This window comes from Brachyistius frenatus, unplaced genomic scaffold (genome assembly GCF_029030835.1).
Source record: "Brachyistius frenatus isolate BFR_SWC_R1_liver_20210118 unplaced genomic scaffold, ASM2903083v1 Contig_77, whole genome shotgun sequence".
NCBI classification, from domain to species: domain Eukaryota; kingdom Metazoa; phylum Chordata; class Actinopteri; family Embiotocidae; genus Brachyistius; species Brachyistius frenatus.
This window is the reverse complement of record NW_027210676.1, coordinates 313,435-336,293: the sequence shown is the minus strand read 5'-3', so window position 1 is coordinate 336,293 and position 22,859 is coordinate 313,435. Positions and strand designations below refer to the sequence as shown.

Here is a 22,859-nt window from a genome sequence, read left to right as displayed (position 1 = left end):
TTAGATTGGAATAGCCACTTTGTTATTTCTGTTTCATATGAGAGATAACACTTTTAGTGAGTTACTAGAAAACTCACTAAAACAACTTTTTCTGTCAAATGCAGTCTGGTTTCATCATTAGTGGTGCTGCTTTTTACTGCTCGAGACAGTTTACTGTTCATTTTAGTCAAATATCTTTTAAAGTGTGAATGCTACATACGTTTATAAAAATGTTTGTCTTTTAAAAAGTGCTTTACAGAGACAATTTTTTCAGTTCACACAAAAAGATGAAGTATAAGGGTTTATTTTGCTCTGTATTCACTAATTCATTATGAGACATTTCTCCCTATTAAGTCACCTCATTTACTAAATCATGACACCTATGACCGCGGTTTGTCAGACATTTATCATGATTAAAGCAGATTTTTACTGATGATTACTATCCTGGGCTCCAAAGCTCATCTGGGCTGCTGAGAGCAGCGAGGCAGTGCGGCCCTTTATTCATCGAGGCACACATTTCCCAGAAATGGGCACAGTCATGAAAGAACATGTGCGACGTGCGTCGCGAGGAATTAAGATATGCCACCTTCACGAGCACGACTACACAACAGTGTTTCATTCACTTCAAGTCGTGGTTCATACCCTCTGTGATCTTTCTAGATGTGCCTGTGGTCAGCTGACAACGCAGCACGTGGCCATCCCTCCTGGTGCCAACTCAGTCGAGGAAACGCACCAGCTGGTGCAGATTGACACCCCGAAGGATAAATGGAGTATGATCAAGCACACCAGGACGTACCCAACAGACTCCTTTGGCATCATCGAGTTCCAGGGAGGAGGATTCATTAACAAGGCCATGGTGAGTCTCAGCCACTGAAAATTATCATTGCTTGTCTTGTAAGAAGTTCCAGCACCATGATGCAGCCTTAAAGAGCTACCTCATGATTCAGAGTTTAAAACATGTTGAATTTGCTACTGACAACGTGACTGTGTTGATCAGAAATAGGATGAGGATGTTTATTGTCATGGTAAAAAGATACAACGAAATTGAATTGGCAACTCATCAGTTCAGCAGCAGAACAAGATAAAAGATGTATAAAAACAAGTAGGATAAAACAAGACATTACTGATTTAAAACAAGACATTAAATAAATATATAAAATAAGTTACAATACTGAACATTCCCCTTCTTTTTTTTCCTAGTACATCCGGGTTTCATATGACACCAAGCCTGACAATCTCCTGCATTTGATGGTGAAGGACTGGCAGCTGGAGCTGCCCACCTTGCTAATCTCTGTACACGGAGGTCTCCAGAACTTTGACCTCCAGCCCAAACTCAAGCAAGTGTTTGGCAAAGGCCTGATCAAAGCCGCTGTCACCACCGGAGCTTGGATCTTCACGGGCGGAGTCAACACGGGTACGCTGCTGACCGTTCAGAATAATGCTTTTAGTGTCCACTTAAGAAATATCAGCTTGTGACATTAGAAGATTATCTTTGTTCTAAATTGTCATTACATAATTCCTATTCTGCAATTTCCTGGGAGAGATTTGACCAACCCATTGTCACAGGTTTAAGCTCTATAATTAAAGCTTTGGTGGGGAAATTCATCACATCGGTGTTGATTTTGCGTGCGGTTACCACAGTGTGTCCCATGATGCATCCCCACTGGGTATCTGAAAGAGGGATTCATATTGTTCTATTTTGCTAATTACAATTTAGGGGTGATTCGTCATGTTGGAGATGCCTTAAAGGACCATTCCTCCAAGTCACGAGGGAAGGTGTGCGCGATCGGAATTGCTCCATGGGGGATCTTGGAAAACAAAGAGGATCTCATTGGAAAAGATGTAAGAACATTCACAGCTGCATCTAGTTTCTTTTTAAAAAAGATCTTTTCATACTAATCCGTCTTCCTTAAACACTTCACTCTTATGTCTCCTTCTTTGTCCAGGTAACCAGACCGTATCAGACAATGGCAAACCCACTGAGCAAGCTGGCTGTGCTTAACAATAGCCATTCCCACTTCATCCTCACTGACAATGGAACCTGTGGGAAATACGGCTCTGAGGTCAAACTCCGTCGACTGCTGGAGAAGCACATCTCCTTGCAGAAGATCAACACACGTAAGTCAGATAGCACCCTGCAGATGTCATAAAACATCCTCCATCCTCCATGGTGTGTGCATGTGAGCCAGAGTCTTGCTGGACAAGTGGGTGGAGAGCTCCTCTGTGACCTGTGGGCTTCCCTTTGTCATCCTATGCCTGGAGCTCCGATAAGGCAGGGACAGCAAAGGGATGCTCAGCTGTCACCACTGACTTCACTCCCTCCTTCCTCTGGTTTGTCTGTTCACACATCAGATCCAACATACTCTTCTTCATCCCTTCATTCTCAAACGCCTGTTATTATACGGTTATACTTTAGCGATGAAATGAATGGAAGGACTGACTATTTTTTCCTGTGTTCCAGGTTTGGGTCAGGGGGTTCCTCTGGTGTGTCTGATAGTAGAAGGAGGTCCGAATGTCATCTCTATTGCCCTGGAGAGTCTGAGAGACGAGCCTCCCATCCCTGTGGTAGTGTGTGATGGAAGCGGCCGCGCCTCTGACATCATTTCCTTCGCCCACAAGTTCTCAGAGGATGGAGGGTGAGCTATTTCTCGATGATTTGTCCCTCACTCTACTCTGATTTTATTCCTCTGATAAAAATCGGAAACGTCATTTTTAAACCCTCTCCTCCAGCCTGGTTAACGATGATGTCAGAGATCAACTTTTAGTGACGATTCAGAAGACGTTCAATTACACCAAGAGCCAGTCGCAGCAGATTCTGCTCATGGTAATGGAGTGCATGAAGAAAAGGGAACTGGTGAGTGGAAGAAATATTCCTTGTAACGGTGAAGGTGTTAACATCTTCACATCATCTTGTATTGAAGAAAAACACATCTGTGTCAATCAATAAATGTCTTTGAGTTGTGAAGCATTTGGTCTCCATCGTCATTCATCCGTTCCACTCATTTGTGTCACACCATTAACATATTGAATAAACATAATCCCCACAACCTGCTTGTCATTTCTCCTACTTTTTGTGGTCATGTGTGGTATGTAACCCAGAGCATTCACAGATTTACTGTAGGTTATCATTAACCTCTCGTAACACACAGCTGTAAAAGGGTGGTGGATGTCTAATTCTGTAGTGTTACTTTCATGTAGACAATACAGTTCAGCACACGCCTCAGTAAGAGTCTTCACAAATAGCACATTCATCCCAGAGCGGAGAGTGTTTCTCCAAAGTGTTTGCTGTAGACTTTGGTACATAAATAGTGGCAGCATTTGTGCGTCTCCGGCAGATTTCCATCAGTATAAGCGATGTGATTAGTAGTTTGTAATACCCGGCGCATATAATCTCCGGACTCCATACATTCGGGTGGGAAAGATCAGTGCACACTACCACCTGCTTAGTAGAGGCTCTTACTTCATCTATTTAACAGTAAGCATGCAGCACACAGATGGAGGAGAGGCTGCATCTCCCTAATCCTCGGCCAGGTTCCTCTCTCCACTCCCCAAGCTTTCAGACACCAGAGTGCTATCACTTCATCAGCAACTCTGCATTATATATCTGTTGTATTAGACTGCCTAATGCTCCAACACACTCAGATAAGCAACTTAAACTGCTTTTCCCCCCCACTATACCATTTAGTTTGATACCCAATCCAGACAATGTGTCAGAAAAGTTGTTTGACCTCTTTATACACAACTAACTATTGCCTTTCTCTTAAACTAAAGTGCCATGACTAACCTATAGGTAAATCAGTGTCGCAGTGTCTAGTCCCCATATAATCCTTTCATCCTAAGTGCATCTGATGTGAACAGCTGGGTTAGGCGAATAAAAACACTTATTTAGAGGGATGAAATTTGCTGTGATGTAACACCAGGATGCAACATTTCAAAATAACCCCCCCAAAAAACAACACACAGTGCACCCGGCAACCGTCTGAAAGAGCAACAAAAGTTTTCAGTGTTCATATTGATGTAGGCTGCTCATTATTAACACATCCCAAGGCCAGCTCTGAAATCTCTGGCGCCCTGCCGCATATTCATACCAGTCTAATCCCATTCACTATGGCTGCACATGTGACAGACCTGTCAGCATAATTTCATTTGATATACTTGAGTCTATAACAAGGCGAGTGCTGTCACTCTGTCCGAGAAGTAAATTAGCTGTTTGTGCTGGAAAAGTCAGCCACAGAGTGCTGCTGTGAGAAGTCCTGCTGAAAATCAGTTGATACCACATGTTTACCGCTGCAATACATTCCTGGCACAAATTCATTCCTTCATTCATCCATCCATTCATTCATGCAGTGTGTTATTAACCACATCAACTATTACAGTTCACGACTCTCTAACTCGCACCTGCAATCGTTCTTTCTCTTTAAATGTTTTCTCACATGTAGATCACAGTTTTCCGAATGGGTTCTGAGGGACAACAAGATATTGAAATGGCCATCCTTACTGCCTTGTTAAAAGGTATTATCAGACTGCATCACAAACAGTAATCCCACTCTGAGTTGGAAACAAATTTTCACTTGTATGTGTACTGTGTATATTTCACAGCGATATTTTGTCTGAATGCTACACATACCTGCTCTTCTCGTCCTTGTCTTTCTTTCTCTATCCACCTTGGTTTCTTTTGCATCAGGCACAAATGCTGCAGCAGCAGACCAGCTCAGTTTGGCTCTGGCCTGGAACAGAGTGGATATTGCTCGCAATCACATCTTTGTTTATGGACACAATTTACCAGTGAGTGGTCCTCACATTTAAATGCTACAAATTAATTGTTTTGCGCAAGTTTACAATTGCAAAACTACAGAAGGTATAAATATGACTGAAGGAAAGAACCTGGTTGTAATAGTTTGAAATAGAGTTGATGAAAGTCCTCCTGCAATGAAAAATGTGTTAACTTCCCCTGGATGTTTGACTATAAGTGTGCAGAATGTTGCACGTGCAGAGTTTGACAATAGAAAGCTGTTTTCAAATTCATATGCTGAAACACCTGTAACTTTCAGAAGTGATGTGAAAAAGCGTTCAGTGCACATAAACTGAGAATGAACTTTTCTGTGAAGGAGGAGACATCATGTATAATCCAGCAGATAAAAAGACTGACGTATTTATGTTCAAGCAAAGAGGAGGCTGAGCTTTCTTCTTTTGCTCCTGCTTGGTCAGCCTGCCGGTGCCATGACCAGCACTACAACCTCTGGCACTCCAACCCAGGAGAGACAGAAGAGCCCTGCCACCGCTCCTCGTAACAAGACCCGTGGCAAAAAAGGGAAGGGAAAAGGAAAGGCCAAACCTGAACCTCCAGAGGAAACAGATCCGAGGAAGTTGGAATTGATGCGCTGGGTAATAACGGGGATCATGACAAACACTTTGGGTGGAAATCTAAGAGAGTAGAATAAATGTATTAATTATAATTTTTCTGTCTCATACATTACCTTCTTTTAGGTGAACTCTCTGGAGCAGGCGATGATGGATGCTCTTGTGCTGGACCGAGTGGACTTTGTCAAACTGCTCCTGGAGAATGGGGTCAATATTCATCACTTCCTTACCATTCCCAGGCTGGAGGAGTTATACAACACGGTGGGTCTGAGGACCTACAGCAAATGAAAAAAAGACCAATTCTGAAAGTTCTCAGGGGCAACAACATATGGAAATGGCAGACCCTTATTATTTACCTTCTTGTTTGTCCTCTCCTCCCTTCTCTTCTCTCAGAAACTTGGCCCTGCGAATACACTGTATGCCGTGGTTAGGGATGTCAAAAAGGTGAAACCATACTTCCTACTATATTAAATATGCAGTCTATCATTTCAAACTATTTCAGGTTTTATGATACTTAACTATTTTTCAGGGAAACCTTCCTCCAGATTATCAGATCACTTTGATTGATATTGGTCTGGTTCTGGAGTACCTCATGGGTGGAGCTTACAGGAGCAATTACACCAGGAAGGTTTTCCGCAACCTCTACAATACTTTATATGGACTGAAAAGGGTACGCATGTCTGCCAGAAAATAAATTACAATTGCTTGTTTGTGGTATTAAGTACTATTTAATATTAATTACAATGTTCTGTTCTTTTTTTTGTAGCCGAAAGCGCTGAAGCTTCTAGGAATGGAGGTGTGGTGTCCTTTTCACAGCAAAATACTTCTAATTTGTTGAAACAATCAAAACTCCTACAGCAGGATGATCAATCATAATTTGTTTTCTTTTCATCAGGATGATGAACCCAGGGCAAAAGGCAAGAAAAAGGGAAAAAAGAAGAAAGAAGAAGAGTTGGACATTGATGTGGATGACCCTGAGGTCTGTCGATTCAAGTATCCCTTCCATGAGCTGATGCTGTGGGGGGTGCTGATGAAGCGCCAGAAGATGTCACTATTCCTGTGGCAGCGTGGAGAAGAGGCGATGGCAAAAGCCTTAGTGGCATGTAAACTGTACAAGGCCATGGCTCATGACTGCTCCGAGAGTGAACTGGTGGATGACATCTCCCAAGATCTGGAGAACAACTCCAAGTCAGTGTAACAGTAGAACACAGTCAAACAAGAGTGCATAACATAAAACACATTTCACGTCAATTGTAATGACTTATTTTATCCATATAAAAGCATACGGGTGCATACCACTCTAATTTTAGCACCGTTGTGTACAGTATGTTTTCTGTCCACTACGGCTTAGACTTTCTGTTATGTTTTGACATTTTCTTCTTGGTGAATGATTTTGAGAAGTACTATATAGTAATAAATATTTATCTGTATGCCATATGTTCCATTCACAGGGAATTTGGCCAGTTGGCCTATGAGCTGTTGGACCAGTCCTACAAGCATGATGAGCAGGTGGCCATGAAACTCTTAACATATGAGCTGGTTAACTGGAGCAACTCCACCTGTCTGAAGTTGGCTGTGGCTGCTAAGCAACGTGACTTCATCGCTCACACCTGCAGCCAGATGTTGCTCACTGACATGTGGATGGGCTGCTTAAGGATTGGAAAAAACCCCGGGCTCAAGGTTGAAATAACTAAATGTTTTCCCCTGATAAATATTTCACCATAACAAAAAATAAACAACAAACTCGCTGTTACGTCTCCGATATCTCACCTAGGTTATTCTTGGAATCATCTTCCCTCCTCTGATTCTACTGCTCGATTTCCGTCTCGGAGATGATGCTACGTATCATGCACCTAGAGGCAAAGAAGAGGGAAAAGACAAAGATGATGACGCAAAATCCGGCAAGGTCCTTGTTTGTGCTGCCTTTCTAAGATTTTATGTACTGTTAATGCAAGAGTGAAAGATTACACACTGAGAGTTTGCTGTTTAATGTTGCAGGAACAAAACGCTGATACAACTTCCCGAAAGGGAGACGAGGAGGAAGGCAGCACTAAAGTCAACAAAATCCCTATTGGCAAAAGGTTCTTTGAGTTTTATGATGCGCCCTTCACCAAATTCTGGTTTAACACTGTAAGTTCCCTTTATGTGCATTGAAAGGATTTCGGCATGCATCTTTGAAAATCATGATAAAATGGGATGATTTTTTATAAATTTCTCCTTCTGATAGATTTGCTATTTGGGCTATTTGATGTTGTACAACTACATTATCCTGGTGAAAATGGAACGGTGGCCATGTTTACAAGAGTGGATTGTCATAGCATACATCCTCACACTTGGCTCTGAAAAAGTCAGACAGGTAAAAGACACAAAGACCTTCAGAATATCTGAAAAGATGTTTAAGATGGGCTCTGACCTTTAAATCCTGTTGTCCAGATTCTGATGTCAGAGCCAGGGAAGCTGAAACAGAAGATAAGTGTGTGGTTGGAGGAGTACTGGAACATCACAGACATGGCTGCCATTTTCACCTTCCTTCTGGGGCTAATGCTGCGGCTGCAGCACGAACCGTATATGGGCTACGGCAGAGTCATCTACTGTATAGACATCATCTTTTGGTACATTCGTGTGTTGGACATCTTTGGAGTCAACAAATACCTGGGACCCTATGTGATGATGATAGGGAAGATGGTAATGATTGATTAAACAAATCGTATGAAAATCACATGACAGACATGACATGAATAACGATGAAAAGTTCAAATGTTATGTTTGTTTCTTTTCTTCCAGATGATTGACATGATGTACTTTGTAGTGATCATGCTGGTGGTGCTTATGAGCTTCGGAGTGGCTCGGCAAGCCATCCTTCACCCAGATGAGGAGCCTACATGGCGCCTGGCCAGAAACATTTTCTACATGCCCTACTGGATGATCTATGGAGAGGTTTTTGCGGACTCGATAGACCGTAAGACTAGAATTCATAGTAAGATTCTGTTTCCTGATTCTGGGCAGATGATCAGTGTTACATTAAGTTCTGTCCCTTAACTTCTGTGATGTTTAGCAAGAATATATTGAACTGAGAGCCCTCAATGCTTTGTCTCCCTCTGCTGGCACATTTGTTATAGCTTCAACATGTGGCATTGAGTTTGAGCAGAACAAGTATCATTACCTCTTCTGCATGATCATCTGCCATCAAGTTTTATTTTTCTGTGAGCGTTTCTTCTGTCAGGGTGAAGGCAACAAACTAAATTATCACTGTTATTAAATCCCCAAATAGTTACTTTCTGAGTAAGATATTAACATATTATCACTCATACATACTGGAATCTGCATATTTGAATTCCTCATCTTGAAAACAAATGCTGCGGTCTTTGATTTTGCCGAGCAAGTTGAGAACTAATCTTAAAATTAGATTTACCACAAATTATAGTATTAAAGAGAACCGTATGGAACTAAGTAAATTTGAATCCTGGAAAGACGGAAGAACATTTTGATGACACGAGTCCACTCTTTCATGGACACCAGCTTGACCTTGACAGAAATATGAAATAAAAAAACCCACGTTCATCGATTTTAACGCTTTCTCCTTGTTTGTGTGGGACGGCGCTTTTTTCTGATTTTTCCAAGTCTATGCAATGGAAATCAACCGTGAGTAGTCTTTCAGTCAAGAATGTAGATCCAATCAATCAGTTTAAGTTCTCAGAAAAAAATCTATAGCTATAACCTCGTTTTCTCACAGCTCCATGTGGTGAACACTTGTATGATGAAGACGGGAAGAAACTGCCTCCGTGTATCCCCGGTGCCTGGCTAACACCTGCTATCATGGCCTGTTACCTTCTCGTGGCAAACATTCTTCTGGTCAACTTGCTCATTGCAGTCTTCAAGTAAAATACATGTTCCAGTGTTTGCCTGCCTGTTTTATTATTTTGTGGGAAACATCTGCTTCTATAGTGTGCACTAACTGGTTTGCATTTCCTCTCGCAAAGCAACACCTTCTTTGAAGTCAAGTCCATTTCCAACCAGGTGTGGAAGTTCCAGAGATATCAGCTGATCATGACTTTCCATGACCGCCCCATTCTGCCTCCACCTCTCATCATCTTCAGCCACCTCTACATCGTCTTCAACAGGCTGTTTCGACGTTGTGCCAAGAAGAAACAGGAGGGAGAGCTAGATGAAAAGGACCGAGGCCTCAGTTAGTCTCTCTATTAATCTGTGACAAATCCATACAATTTTATCAGAAGCATGAAGTAGCATTAATATTTATTATACTGATAACCCTTCAGAACCAGACCAAATTTAGTTCGAGGCGACTACAAAAATTACAATTTTAACATGCAGCCGATAAACATACAAACACAGATGCACAATCTTGGACAAGACCAAGTTGAAGAAACGCAATGACATCATCATATTCTGTTTCCTTCAGAGCTCAGGTTGAATCCAGAGGAGTTAAAAAATCTGTACGAGTTCGAAGAGCAGTGTGTGGAGGAATATTTCAGAGAGAAAGAGGACGAGCAGCAGTCTTCCAGTGGTGAACGCATCAAGGTTACTTCAGAGAGGTAAATTGCCATCTCCTACGTGATTTAGATAGTTCAAAACAATTTACAGTTCCTGTTTTCATAAACTCTACTGCTCATGTTCTCGGCAGAGTTGAGAATATGTCGATGCGTCTGGAGGAAGTAAATGAGAGGGAGAACACGATGAAGGCCTCCCTGCAGACAGTGGATCTGCGTCTGGCCCAGCTAGAGGAGATCCATGGACGTATGGCGGTCGCATTGGAAAAGCTTGCAGGGGTTGACCGACTGGAGCTGACCAGAACCTATTCACGAAACTCCTCTGTGTGCGACCCTTCCTCTCTCCTTCGCCAGGGTAGCATCAGTAGTGCTGACGGTTACAGTCTTTACCGCTTCCACATGGACATGGAGGATTTTGCATCCAAGCAGAAGGACACGGACGAGACGACTAAAAGTGGCCTAGAAAAAAGCCGCAGTTTGAGGCAAGCACCCAGTACCTGCAATCTCAACACAAAGGAAGGCGGTCAGACCTTAGAGATTGGTGGTTTGGACAGGTCGCGACCTAGCTCGGGTGTGGACATTCTCATATCTCCGTGTGAACAAAAACCTGCTTCGATAGCATCAAGCCAAGAGACCATAACCGACATAAAACAAGGCAGCACAATACTGCTAGATAGACTGGCTGACAAAAATAGACTAAGCCCTTCGTCCCCTCCTAAAAGGACTAAATCCTTGAGATACTACCCAGTTGAAGATCAACCCACCTCCCCTTTGACAAAGAGGAGGGCTATGAGCACCATCATTATCAACCCCCCTGATGAACCAGAGGAAGCTGCCGAGCCCACAGAGAAGGTCCCTCTGCTGCCGAGAACCTCATCCTCTCCAAAGAGGACTAAATCTCTGCGATATATCCCGACTGAAAGCCAAAGCCAGACTTCTCCCATTACAAAGAAGAGGGCTACGAGCGGCATCATCTACAACCCGGCCGAGGCAGGTGGCGATGTGCTGCACGCCGCAGATCACAGCTCACTGGTAGACCAGGTCACTAAAGCTCCAAATCAGTGGCCAGAAAATCTGGAGTATCAAGTGCAACCCAGCACTCTGGGTCACCTGCCTAAAGTGTCAACAGTCAGAGCGCTTGCCAAGCAGTTTCAAGGTGCACCTGCAGAGCTTAAAACACAGAACGAAACTGATGCAATTCCTTCAGAAAGTAAAGGAACTCCCCTCGAGACAAAACCGGTAGAAGACCAAGAAAAGATGAAGGCCAAGAGAAACCTCTCGGACGCCACCGACTACCTGACGGTGGCTGATGCGAAGTATATGCCGTCTCACAGGTCACAGAGCTGGAATGCCAGCGACAGGAAGGTGAAGTCCTCGAGGATGAGCAAGGAGCCGAGCAGTGAGCTGGACCTTGCTGAAGCCAGAATTGTGTCAGCTGCGGAAGATGAGGGAAAGGAGACGGAGGCAAAGAAGATAGGAGACGGTGCACAGGAGTAGAAATGAAAGCCGTAGAGGAGAGGCTGATATAAGTAGCAACAAAGGGAAATAAAACTGAATGAGGGAAAATGGAAAGTGACTATAATTCTTCCGGCGAGACTGTGAACTGTCCTGAATTAGATAGTCTGCCTTCAAAGATCATTACTGACCAAGTTTCTGAAACTGTTTTCACAATGATAAATACGGAATGACACTGATGGAAAAATCCCCACCAAACCTGTCAATATTTTCAATCATGCAGTTGATGTTAGTCGTCAGAGGAGGGTAGTGAAAATCCAAACTCTCTCGTAGAGATACACTTTCTTGACCATCTTTACTTTTCATTGGTGTAATATACAGTAGCTTACAGAGACAATCATTTACATTACAGCTTTCCCCAGTCACTGTATTTTCATGTTGGAATTGTAAAGGGAACCTGTTGGATGTCTACAGCTTCGGGAGAAAACAAAGAAAAACCAGTTAGTTGTGCTGACATGTATAGTATATGAACAGCAAAAACATGAACTTCTTCTGTATGGTTGTCTGTAAACATGTTCTTTTTTTTTTTTTTTTCCCCAGATACTATGTGCTTAGTAATGACCCCTCAGAGGTATCCCTACAACTTTCATGCAAACACTGATAATTGTAACAATATGTAGCTTCTCAATAAACGAAAAACCCTTTCACAGTTTCATTTTTGACTCTGAAACCTGTATAAATAAAGGTTCCATTAGAAAATAAAAAAAAGAGTAGAATACAGTCGGTTGTATTTATACGTATTTTTATCTTTTCTATCACAACACTGTGGCTCCTTCTAGGCACACATGAACAAATAGAAATAATGCCAATGCAACTGGAGACCATAAGCATATTAATATATGTAAATTCACACAGACAAATACAATCAATGCTGAGACTTGATATGTTTATCTTACAGCATCATCATAGTAAATATGACAATAGTTAGTGTGTACAAAATGATGCTACAATATATGAAAGAATCTGATTTTTTTTTTTTTATAAAAGACAACTGTGTGTGACTGAGATATTTGTAGATCAAGCAGACGTGTTATAAATGCCAGCAGACTCATTGCCCACTGTGAGCAGGCACTGCAGGACAAGCTACAAACCACTGCTGATGGTCACGCACAAGTCTTTTGCATGAGCGGATATTAAAACATCAGGCCTCATTCCTCATTGATCCTCTTCAAGGTCAGCGGTTCAGGGTAGCATCTCAGCCACCCATGAACCTGTGACCTCAGCTGGCAGCAAGGCCCCTCTGATTATGATCAGTGCTGCTGCTGCTGAGGGGAAGCCCGAGAAGCAGGAACCCTCCAAAACAGCAAGGTTCACATGAACACTCACAGACGAGCTGCCTACAGGAGCGAACACTTGAAGAATTTAATTCTCTTCGACTTCTTCTCTGTGATCTTGACTGGTTTGCCCGATCCTCCGCCGTTGTTGTCAGCCTACCAAGGAATAATATGATCGTGAAGAAATGTAAAACATACAGTATTTCTTTCTTTTTTTTTTTTTAAATGCAAGTACAAAGTGTAGCATCTATTTTAAGAAACTCTTCACTACTTACCGTCTTTGAGCTCAGATTATGTAATATGTCTCTTCCTATAGTATAAAAAGCCTTGTGTGACAGAAAAACAAAAGCAAATGTTACATTTACATATTGTATACAAGTCACGTTGTATGATACTTTCAGGGTTAAACCATTCATCTTACCTCTTCTACATTTAAGCTAGACTTTGCACTGGTTTCCAAGAACTTAACTCCATAATCAATAGCCAGCTACGAGAGATAAAAAAAAAAAAAAAATACAAATGTTAGTGTCACCCAACGCAAATTGGAAAACTACATTTGAATTTGTTTGAGAGTACTTTCTAGTAAGTGCGGAGACTCACTTTTTCACCTCTGTCTTTAGACACCTGTCTCCTGTCAGTCATGTCACATTTGTTACCCAGGATCATCTTCTCAACATCAGATGAAGCATGCTGGGAGTTTTGAAAAGACTCATTATGTAAGGTTGTAAAGTCTGGTACTTCAAGTATCCAATGACAACATCAAACAGCAATTTACACCAATTCATTTTATAGTAAAATATGAATTAAACTACTACTAGAACATTGAATTCAGAGCTCACCTCTTCAATATTTCTAATCCAGTTTTTTATGTTCTCAAAGGACTTCTCATTGCAGATGTCATAGACCAGCATAATACCCTGTGAAGAAAAAAATATATGATGATGATATGTAAGGGTAAGGTAGGCTTATCGTCACAAAGTGAGAGCGGTAGGGACTTACCATTGCCCCTCTGTAGTAAGCTGTAGTGATGGTGCGAAACCGCTCCTGCCCGGCAGTGTCCCTGAGCACACCAAATCAAAAGCGGTAGTCCAAAATGACTTTTTTGTTCTTTCAAAGTGTAGATTCATTGTACTTTCACGTGTTGAAAATGGAGGGAAAGGCTACTCAAACTTACCAAATCTGAAGTTTGACTCTCTTCCCATCCAGCTCTATTGTTCTGATTTTGAAGTCTATGCCTGATTTGCGCAATAGAAGAAAAAACAGGGCAGCGTAAGCTCATGCTTACTGCATTGATTAGTTACATGACATCACCTAATTTGTCGCATGCCATGGCAATTCTGCATGCATGGTTATTCTCTATCAATTTTTTTTTTAAATTATTATTATTATAAGAATGAATAATTTGTGAAATAAATCCAAATTCGATTTGTAAAATATAATTTGAGACTATCTTTAAGAGATTATTATAACATGAATATACCAATACTGATGGGGAAAAAAAAAAAAAAAAAGATAACAGTGCAATAAGGTTTTTAAAGGTCAATAGTCTTGACTATAGTTTCGCACTCATTCTATATCTAATCTTTCTGGTGTATGATCCTTCAAGGGCAGAATATCATTATTCGTCTCAGCCCCATTGTCTTGCTCTTATGCAGTTACTGCCCTGTAACACTCTGGGTCTGCATTATAGAAATACATTAAAAAAAAAAAAAAAAAATCCCGAGTTTAGGCTACAGGTATTACCAGCAATATAGAGTCACTGTTATCTGTTTAATCCAAAACGCTCCGTTATGTCGATGCGGGCATTCATTGGGTTGGATTTATCCAAAGGGGCGTCTGCAGGGTACTCACCTATTGTGGATATGAAGGTGGTATTGAAGGAGTCTTCGCTGAATCTGAACAGCAGACATGTCTTGCCGACTCCGCTGTCTCCTATGAGCAACAGTTTAAAGAGATAATCGTACGTTTTCGCCATCTAAACAAACTATAGACTCCAGCGGTTCGCGATTATAAGGGCGATTATATGGATCCCGCGTCTGGAGATCCTCAACTGTCTGTTGCAGACTGGCAGCAAACCGGTGTCTAGAGAAGTGACGTCACTTTCTACTTTGCATTATGGGTTGTGTAGTTTAAATGGAAGACAGGGATTTTTTTTTTTTATTATTATTTTTTTACCATACTGACTTGCATAAACAGACAAAAGCATAAAGGTTAGTTAAATGTGTATACTCTGCTTCTTGGTAAAAATTTAACTGAGTTGAGTGAAACAAACACAAACTGGTTTCTTGGAAAAAAAAAAAAAAAAAAAAAAAAGACAAGCCTACAAAAACAAAACTCCGGGGTGTTTTTTGTTTCCACTTTTTTAAACGAATTTCGTCTTATCGTGTATCAGAAATTGTTTGCCCAACGTAAGGCAATACAGAGCTCCCAAACGCACTGCAGAGATCTGAAACCGGTTACAAGCATTGACTGTATAATATTAAAATTATTAAAAGTTGACACTTTTTTTTTTTAACCATACCTGTAGTATCTACAGCAATGCGCGGCAATTATAATAATAATAAAAAAGAAGGTCGAAACAAATATTAAAACCGCTGAGCTCAGCTTCATTAGATGTTTATAATATTTCTTCACGATTCTCAGTGTCGCGCTGTTTCTGTCCCGTCAACACGCGCATGCGCAGAGTCAACCTAGCGCAGCACGGCCAAAATGCCTGTAAGTTCCCAAGTTGTTTTTTTGGTTTTGTTGTTTGTTTTTTTTTTAGTTCAAATGCAACATTTTCAGCTTTCCTTTCGTTTTTTTGTCGACGAGTCCCCTGCCGTCGCACGGTGCGGTTGCGTCCGCGGTGTGACTTGAGGCCTCGGAAGTGTAGTTGTTGATTAAGTCGCAGCGGCACGTGGAGTCGAAGTTAGCTTTCGTGTAGCCGTCCGACCCGGAGGGAGGAGGGGGAGGGGGGGTGGCGGCTACTTGCTGAAACGCAACAGCGACAAAAACGGGTGTGAGGTTTAAACCGCGGCGGAGCAATGTCGTGCCGAGAAACCGTAACCGCGAGTGCTATTTCAATGCCCTCATCGTTTTTTTTTAGATCCGTATGTATGTTGAAGCGAATATTATGGGCTGTTTGCTTTTCAAGAAAGTGTCGCGTGTTATCGGCGTCCGTGCTACCGCTAAAACGTGAAAGTCGGCACGTTACGTGGCACAATATAAGCTTCAAAAAAAAAATTAATAAAAGAAACTAAGCAGTCTTTTTAACCTCGTTAATCGTATGAAAACGTATATAGAAAAGTAATGTGCTTCAACCAGCTGCTATATTGTACGGGATCCTGTAAAACATGAACGCTCTCACTTAGTAGACAGCACCTGCTTCCGGTTTTGCTGGTTGAAATTGTCAAAATATGCGACTGACTAATGACCTTTTTCATTAATTTTAGCTGGCTAAAGACCTCCTCCACCCTCCTGTTGACTTTGAGAGAAGACAGCATAAAAAGAAAAGACTTGTCCAGAGTCCCAACTCCTACTTCATGGACGTGAAGTGCCCAGGTTTGTTATTAATATTATTATTATTATTATGAGGATTTCACTCGAATATATACATAAAAGTGTGATGCATGCATTGGGGGAAAAAGACAGCATGTCGTTGGAGGTTTGGTGCAGTGTTTTTAGGCCATTGAAAGAGCTGTTACAATTAATCAATTAGTTCATTGACAGTAAATCAATTGCAACTATTTTGGTAATGATAGTAAGCATCCTTAAATGTGAATTATTTTCTGCTTTCTTCGGTCCTCAATGATAATAAACGATACATCTTAAGGATGTAGACTGTTCAGGACTGAGCCTTGCATTTTATGTTGGGCCAATTGTTTTAACAGTTTCACTTATTTCTTTGCAGGCTGTTACAAGATCACTACTGTGTTCAGTCATGCACAGACCGTGGTACTTTGTGTGGGATGCTCAACAGTATTGTGCCAGCCGAAAGGAGGAAAGGCCAGACTGACAGAGGGTAAGAAATCCAAGAGAGCATTACTGCCAGTGCTGTAATTACATAAGTGTAATGGTAGTAAGAATTTGGTCAAGTATCACAACCTTGAAGTGTACATATCCCTGAATGAAGTAGGCCATCTAATTCATTTTTGTTTTTTTGTTCCACAGGTTGCTCTTTCAGGAGGAAGCAACACTAAAAGGGCATTATGCACTTAATCATGTCTGTAATTAAGTCATACTTTTCAGAAATCCTTAATTTTCCCACTGATCACAGTGTTGTGCATTCACGAATGACAGGTTCTGTCATTGTACAGATGTTCAGCTTTTATGATAAATTTATAATCTTACTCGCAACATTTTTATTATGCAAAATACTTAAAAAGTAAAAATGTAAGTCAATAAAGACAGCTGTTGTAAAAGTTGAAGGATCCTGGGACTTTTATTAATAAAATACCACATGTTTGTTGCGATTTGAAATTACCTTCACAGAAAGCATACAAAGTTGTCCTTTCAGTTTCTGAATGAAAAGATTGTGCCATAAGTTTCTGAGAAGCACGTACATATAAAAGACATGGATTTAAATAGAACAAGATGGTAACACAAAATACAGTTTTGGGAGCCGACAACTCCACTTGCATATTTGTGTCCCCAAAATAACAGCAACAGTGGGAACTGTTTTAACTTCTCACTGATAAGTGTATTACTTGATGAAATAGAGACTAATAAGGCAGAGGTCAAACTTCTTTGGAAAAAAAAAAAACGACAACCAGAACAACAAAAACCCCGACGAGCTTTACAACAGATTTGTATCGCTGACTGCAATCACTGCGTCTGACATTGCACTCCGCTTCTGGGACCCTCGTCGTCTTCCTCGTAAGCTTCCCCACCGTAGTTTTTCTGTTGTTTGCTCCCGTCTGCCTCCGTAAGGTCCACTTCCTCCATGTCATCAGTAATCATCACATCCTCTCTGGAAGGAAGCAGTCTTTCAAGCTGGAACATGAGATGCTCTGGGAGCCAGTGCTTTTCGGGGAATTCCACCTGCAGGATACATTATAATGAGCTGAAATTCACGTTTGCACTACCAACACAAGAATGTGCCAAACAGATTTAACTCCAGGGTTGTGTCACACTTGGTGAAATGTTTAGTGTTCCGGTCTTTTACCTGGAAGTGAATATTAAGCTGTCCCTTCTCATAGGGATCCCTGTAAATCGGCATGCCCTCGTTCTGAACACATTTGACGGCATTGTGCTTGACTACTTCACCTAAATAAGAAATACAGATGTTAGTGAAATCTGTAATGCAAATACTGACGACCAAAACATTTCGCAAACCAGCTCTGGAGGTAAGCGGACATCAGGCAGTTACCTTGCAGTGAGCTGATGACGAGTGTTCGGTTGTCTAACGTTTCAACGGTCTTCCTGAAACCACACAGAGCCTCCACCAGTTTAATGTTCATCTTCATGATTAAATTCTCATCTTGTCTCTTGAACACCGCATGCGCCTTCTGATCCAGCACAACGATCACATCCCCGGCCTCCAGTCCAGGCTCCTGGTCGCCCTCTCCGTTGAAAATAATCTTCTGACCATCTTTCATACCTGCACAAAACATTTATCCAAGGATTAGTTTATGAAAATACATTTACAAGTAATTACATTTTCTTTTAAATATGTCACGGATGGGGAAAAACAAACAAACGCGTACCTTTGTCAATGTGAACTTCAAGAATTTTCTTCTTGCGTTCTACTTTGCGTCCGTTGCAGTTCTTGCAGCGGTCCTTTGAGTTGAATTTCTCACCCTGTCCCTGGCAGTCCGTACACATGCTTTGGATCTGCTGAATCATGCCCGGCCCAATCTGTTGCACCTTGATTTGTACTCCTCTTCCTTTGCAATTTGAGCACTTCTCCAGGGCACCCTTCTTACCGCCATACCCTGTGATTAAAAACACTTCCGGTACTGCTGCGCACACTTCAAATGTTACTGGGATTTCTTTGTAGTCACCGGTACTTACCGTCACATTTCTCACAAATGACATTCTTTTGGAGTCCGAGCTTCCTCGTGGCACCATTGTACATCTCGTCCAGTGTAACGCTGAGCTGGTGGACAACATTCTTCCCTTCAGAACAACGATAAATGTTCACGTTATTAATTCATGAATTCAAACTGGACAAACGGCATTTTGCGGAAGTTCTTAGAAACTCTTAACAGCGTGTATATCTTACCTTTTCTCTCTCTCTGCATCTGTCCTCCGCCGCCAAAGAACATGTTGAAAATGTCCATGGGGGAACCCCCTCCACTCATGCCCCCCTCTTTGATAGCTTGCTCCCCTCCTTGGTCATACAAGTCTCTCTTCTTTGGATCTGACAGCACCTCATATGCCTGAGATATGAGCTTGAACTGTGGAAATGAAACAAAAGCCATTCCGTCACTTTTGAAAACAAAATGGTATCATAAATAATTTAGTGAATCACTCCACCATCACCGTACTGGAATAAAACAAATCTTAAGTGGATACAAATGCAGCATAATTAAATTGTGATATCTAGAACAAAGATGTAAGTTTGTATCTTCGCATGAATATATCTGGTTTTCAAGTATATCTGCATCTGTTCAAAATAAATTTGATCCTAAACAAAATGTATTTAGATAATCATAGGCAATCTTAGGATCGCCCACAGCGCAAACTTGTTTTATTTACTCTGCTCCAATATATTTGCAAAGTCGGAGGAGCTGCAGGCTGTTTTTCACTAAAGGGTGGAGCTGTGCACCAAATTGTTAATATATTAAAAACGTGATATGCAGCTAGATATTGTAATATTATGGTATAGCACAAGCATGGTCTTTTCCTGGTTTTAAATGCTGCATCACAGTCAAGTGATGTGGTTTTCTGAATTTAAGAATCTTCTCACTGTTCTATTATTTGCATTTACCCACTAAATCATACTGATGATTATTTATCATTGTGTAAATATTTTGTGAAAGCATCAATAGTCATCCCTCCCTACATACAAATATTGTAATATTTGATTGTGTGTCCTCATAACCCGGTCTTACCACGGGGTTATGTTAGGGCTGTCATTTCATAATGGTCCATCTTTGTTTTTGAGAAATCACATTACTTCGACCATTCAAATGCCAAAATAGCACCAAGTACTGAGTCTTGACTGTTGCTATGGTGAAGACGTCCGCTGAAGCAACAAATCACATTCAAATAAATTCAATATTATATTATATTGTAGCAATTGCCCTCACTTTGTATTGTGTCTAGTGCTGGATTTTTGTTGTTGTTGTTGTTGTTTTATTTCCTGTTTGCGAGCTGTCTTTTCTGAACATGGTGGTTTACGTTGGTAAGTCTCGTGCTGGTTTATCAGTTCTTGTCCCCTAAACATCACGCATCAACATAGTTGTTGATATTTCCAGTATATAAAATGTGAGTAAAACCACCAGCATGTACGGAAACACAAGATATCCCACTTCAAGAGAAAAAAAAAAAAAAAAAGCAAGTTTCAACTCAAAAGGGACATTTAAAACTACCTAAAGTGAAGTAGTTCACACTAAAAAAAAAAAGAAAAAAAAAAGACCATAGATATGCTACAATTAAAGCAAATTACACATCCATTTTTTTCTTACAAAAAAAAAAAAAAAAAATGAGAGGCTATACATAATAATTTATATATAAAAAGGCAGTGGATGTATTTCCCCACCTCCCGACACAGTCTTAACAGCGTTTCCGAGGACTGATCTCCCGGTAACTACCCAGAGGAGCTGCTGCTGCTCCGAGATCCGTCCAGAAACACCCCCCCCCCCCCTCCTCTCCCCTCCGGACCAGTTCAACACAGCCGTAAGGTTTAAAATTAGAAAGGACATTTTCCAAGCAGGGCCCATAAACGGCCGCAGTTGGCTTTCCGTAAAAGGTCGATAAATGGTCGCTCACCTTCTCTCCTTCGCTGGGATTCTTGTCGGGGTGATATTTCAGTGCGAGTTTTCTGTAAGCTTTCTTGATCTCCTCCGGTGAGGTTTTGGGGCTCACGCCCAGGAGATCGTAGAAACCGGTTTCGCGTACCATGGCGACCGATCTTAACAAACAAAAACACGAACATATTACATGACTGCCGGACGTAGAAACGCGTATTACATATTATATTATATTAACATCGCCTGAATGTCCTTCTAGTTTTAAGCTCCATCGCGTTAAAGTCACGTTAAGATATAGAAAGTTAACGGATACTAACGTTAGCTCGCGTTAAAGCCTGAGTGTGACCGCTACCGGTTGTTTGTTTGTTGTTGTTGTTGTTGTTGTTTTTTAGCCGTATAGCTCCATCGTCTTTCGTACTGTGGGTTAGAGTACTTACTTGCCACTGTGTTTGGTTATGTTAGCTTCGGCCCGTGTTACTGAGGCAGCGGAGAAGATGGCTGGTTGTTATTAGTCTCGCTTCCACAGTGCAGAACTTTCTAGAGAGCTCCGGTCGAAAAGGGGGGAGGAGGGGGAGGAGGAGGAGGGGAGGAGGGAGGGAGGGAGGGGGGACAAATAACATGAAGGGGGGAGGGAGAAGGGGGGAGAAAAGGGGGGGGGGGAGGCCTGATCGGCTTCTTCGAAAGCTCGCAGGCTGTGTTACCTCGATTTGGGCGCATTGTGAAGCAGCCTAAACATGTTGCGTGCAGTGTTGTTCTTATAGAAAGAGCAAACGTAGCAAAGTCTGTGTGATCTCTCTTTACGGCAAGCTTTATAAACATTTCCTCCCCTTCTCCCCCCCGAGAGCATGCTTCATTCAGGGGTGGGAAGTTAGGTTAGGTTAGGTAGTTACTTTATTAATCCCCGAGGGGACTTCTTTTTTCTTTTTTTCTCCCGCTACAGCAGCATACAGGAAGCAATAAGATAATAATAGAATAACAGAAAAGCAATAAAATAGCAGTAAAATATATATAATATGTTGTATATAATATATATAGATATAACACTGTTGTCTGTGTTTCTTGGTTGTTTGTATATAATATATATATAGATAATATATATAGATATATATACTGTACTGTACAGTATATACTGTGCATTTTATATTTAATATTTTTTACTGCTATTTTATTGATTTTTATTATTCTGTTATTATCTTATTGCTTCCTGTATGCTGCTGTAGCGAGAAAAAAAAATTCCCCTTGGGGATTAATAAAGTAACTACCTACCTACCTACCTACCTACCTACCTACCCTACCATTTACTCAAGCAATGTACTTAACTAGCTCTAATTCTGAGTTACTTGCAGTTTTACTTGAGTATTACCATTTCAATTTCCGCTACACTAAAACTACACAAAAGATTGTAGATGATGAATATCACCTATTATCAGTGGATAATTGGCTCTAACAATCTGTTACAATACACCACATTGTTAAAGAGTAAACCAGTTGTTTCCAACCTCTTTTTTTTTTTTTTTTTTTTCTTCTGCTGTCTTACAAACAGAAGTATGTAGTTAGAGTCACATTTCAAATGTCTATAAGATGTTAACAGCTCCACCAAATAGTGTTGTTGTTGTTTTTTCCTCCAAACTTCTCACATGGTTTCATTTCAGTAAATGTTCAAATGATTCAACATCTCACTAAAAAAAAAAAAAAAAAAAAAAAAATCAAAGATAAGAGAGAAAAGGTCCAAAAACAAAAAGATAAATAATAGATTTGTGTAGCCCATCAGAACTTTTTCTTTCCTCTCCCAGTAATCATCTGACGACTGCTCAGATTCATGTGCTGTCCCTGTTTATGAAACTGTTTACAAAGCAGTCCAAACAAGCTCCAACTGCAGCAGCTACAACAGTAACATGCTGCTCACACACTGATGTTTCACTAGCAATGATCTGATGATGTTATATATTGTAATATATCAGTTAGAGGATCCAAACCAGAATTTGTACTCAAATATTAATTACATTTTGCTGAGCTACTTATGTACTTTTACAACTGTACTTGAGTACAGATTTGAATATACGTCACTGGCTTTAGTTCCTCTTATTCCCATCCAGAGGCACTATTGAGCAAGGTAACATCAAGAGGTGTATCTTGACATTCTATTGACAAATGACAAAATAAATTGTTATTTGGAAGTACTTTGTTGGATGAAAGGACTGGTGTTTTGAGCTGCCTGTGCTAGGATTACATGTTTGTTAAAATGTGCATTTTTAGGGATATAATAACGCAGTGGATTCTTGGTAACCTATGCAGTTGCATTGAGGCAAGAAATAATCCACACCAAA

The 22,859-nt window shown here is 41.0% G+C and overlaps 4 protein-coding genes across 4 annotated transcripts; 2 read left to right on the top strand and 2 right to left on the bottom strand.

Annotated features, from left to right (window-relative positions):
• Positions 1 to 662: 662 nt before the first annotated feature.
• On the top strand, positions 663 to 12,007 carry LOC138626754 (transient receptor potential cation channel subfamily M member 1-like). The gene is made up of 24 exons (XM_069708644.1): positions 663 to 835; positions 1,180 to 1,393; positions 1,697 to 1,821; positions 1,926 to 2,097; positions 2,441 to 2,615; positions 2,710 to 2,833; positions 4,419 to 4,491; positions 4,664 to 4,764; positions 5,188 to 5,364; positions 5,467 to 5,601; positions 5,734 to 5,784; positions 5,870 to 6,010; positions 6,107 to 6,136; positions 6,236 to 6,528; positions 6,792 to 7,020; positions 7,115 to 7,246; positions 7,339 to 7,470; positions 7,568 to 7,696; positions 7,774 to 8,025; positions 8,125 to 8,299; positions 9,074 to 9,218; positions 9,321 to 9,526; positions 9,761 to 9,893; positions 9,983 to 12,007. The coding sequence occupies exons 1-24, from the start codon at positions 752 to 754 to the stop codon at positions 11,343 to 11,345; spliced, it is 4,791 nt and encodes a 1,596-aa protein (XP_069564745.1). The 5' UTR covers positions 663 to 751; the 3' UTR covers positions 11,346 to 12,007.
• A 332-nt stretch (positions 12,008 to 12,339) lies between these two features.
• On the bottom strand, positions 12,340 to 14,906 carry LOC138626755 (ras-related protein Rab-8B-like). The gene is made up of 8 exons (XM_069708645.1): positions 14,489 to 14,906; positions 13,812 to 13,872; positions 13,637 to 13,697; positions 13,477 to 13,554; positions 13,238 to 13,327; positions 13,059 to 13,124; positions 12,913 to 12,963; positions 12,340 to 12,793 (listed from the first exon to the last, which is right to left on the bottom strand). Exons 1-8 carry the CDS (start codon positions 14,610 to 14,612, stop codon positions 12,701 to 12,703), a joined length of 624 nt encoding a protein of 207 aa, XP_069564746.1. The 5' UTR covers positions 14,613 to 14,906; the 3' UTR covers positions 12,340 to 12,700.
• Positions 14,907 to 15,296: 390 nt separating this feature from the next.
• Positions 15,297 to 17,043, top strand: rps27l (ribosomal protein S27 like). Its single transcript, XM_069708643.1, has 4 exons — positions 15,297 to 15,352; positions 16,069 to 16,177; positions 16,527 to 16,637; positions 16,787 to 17,043. The coding sequence occupies exons 1-4, from the start codon at positions 15,347 to 15,349 to the stop codon at positions 16,813 to 16,815; spliced, it is 255 nt and encodes an 84-aa protein (XP_069564744.1). The 5' UTR covers positions 15,297 to 15,346; the 3' UTR covers positions 16,816 to 17,043.
• dnaja (DnaJ heat shock protein family (Hsp40) member A) lies at positions 17,030 to 21,078 on the bottom strand. The gene is made up of 8 exons (XM_069708641.1): positions 20,970 to 21,078; positions 20,552 to 20,693; positions 18,840 to 19,014; positions 18,629 to 18,733; positions 18,322 to 18,549; positions 17,985 to 18,215; positions 17,781 to 17,881; positions 17,030 to 17,656 (listed from the first exon to the last, which is right to left on the bottom strand). The coding sequence occupies exons 2-8, from the start codon at positions 20,681 to 20,683 to the stop codon at positions 17,441 to 17,443; spliced, it is 1,188 nt and encodes a 395-aa protein (XP_069564742.1). The 5' UTR covers positions 20,684 to 20,693; positions 20,970 to 21,078; the 3' UTR covers positions 17,030 to 17,440.
• Between the last annotated feature and the right edge of the window lie 1,781 nt (positions 21,079 to 22,859).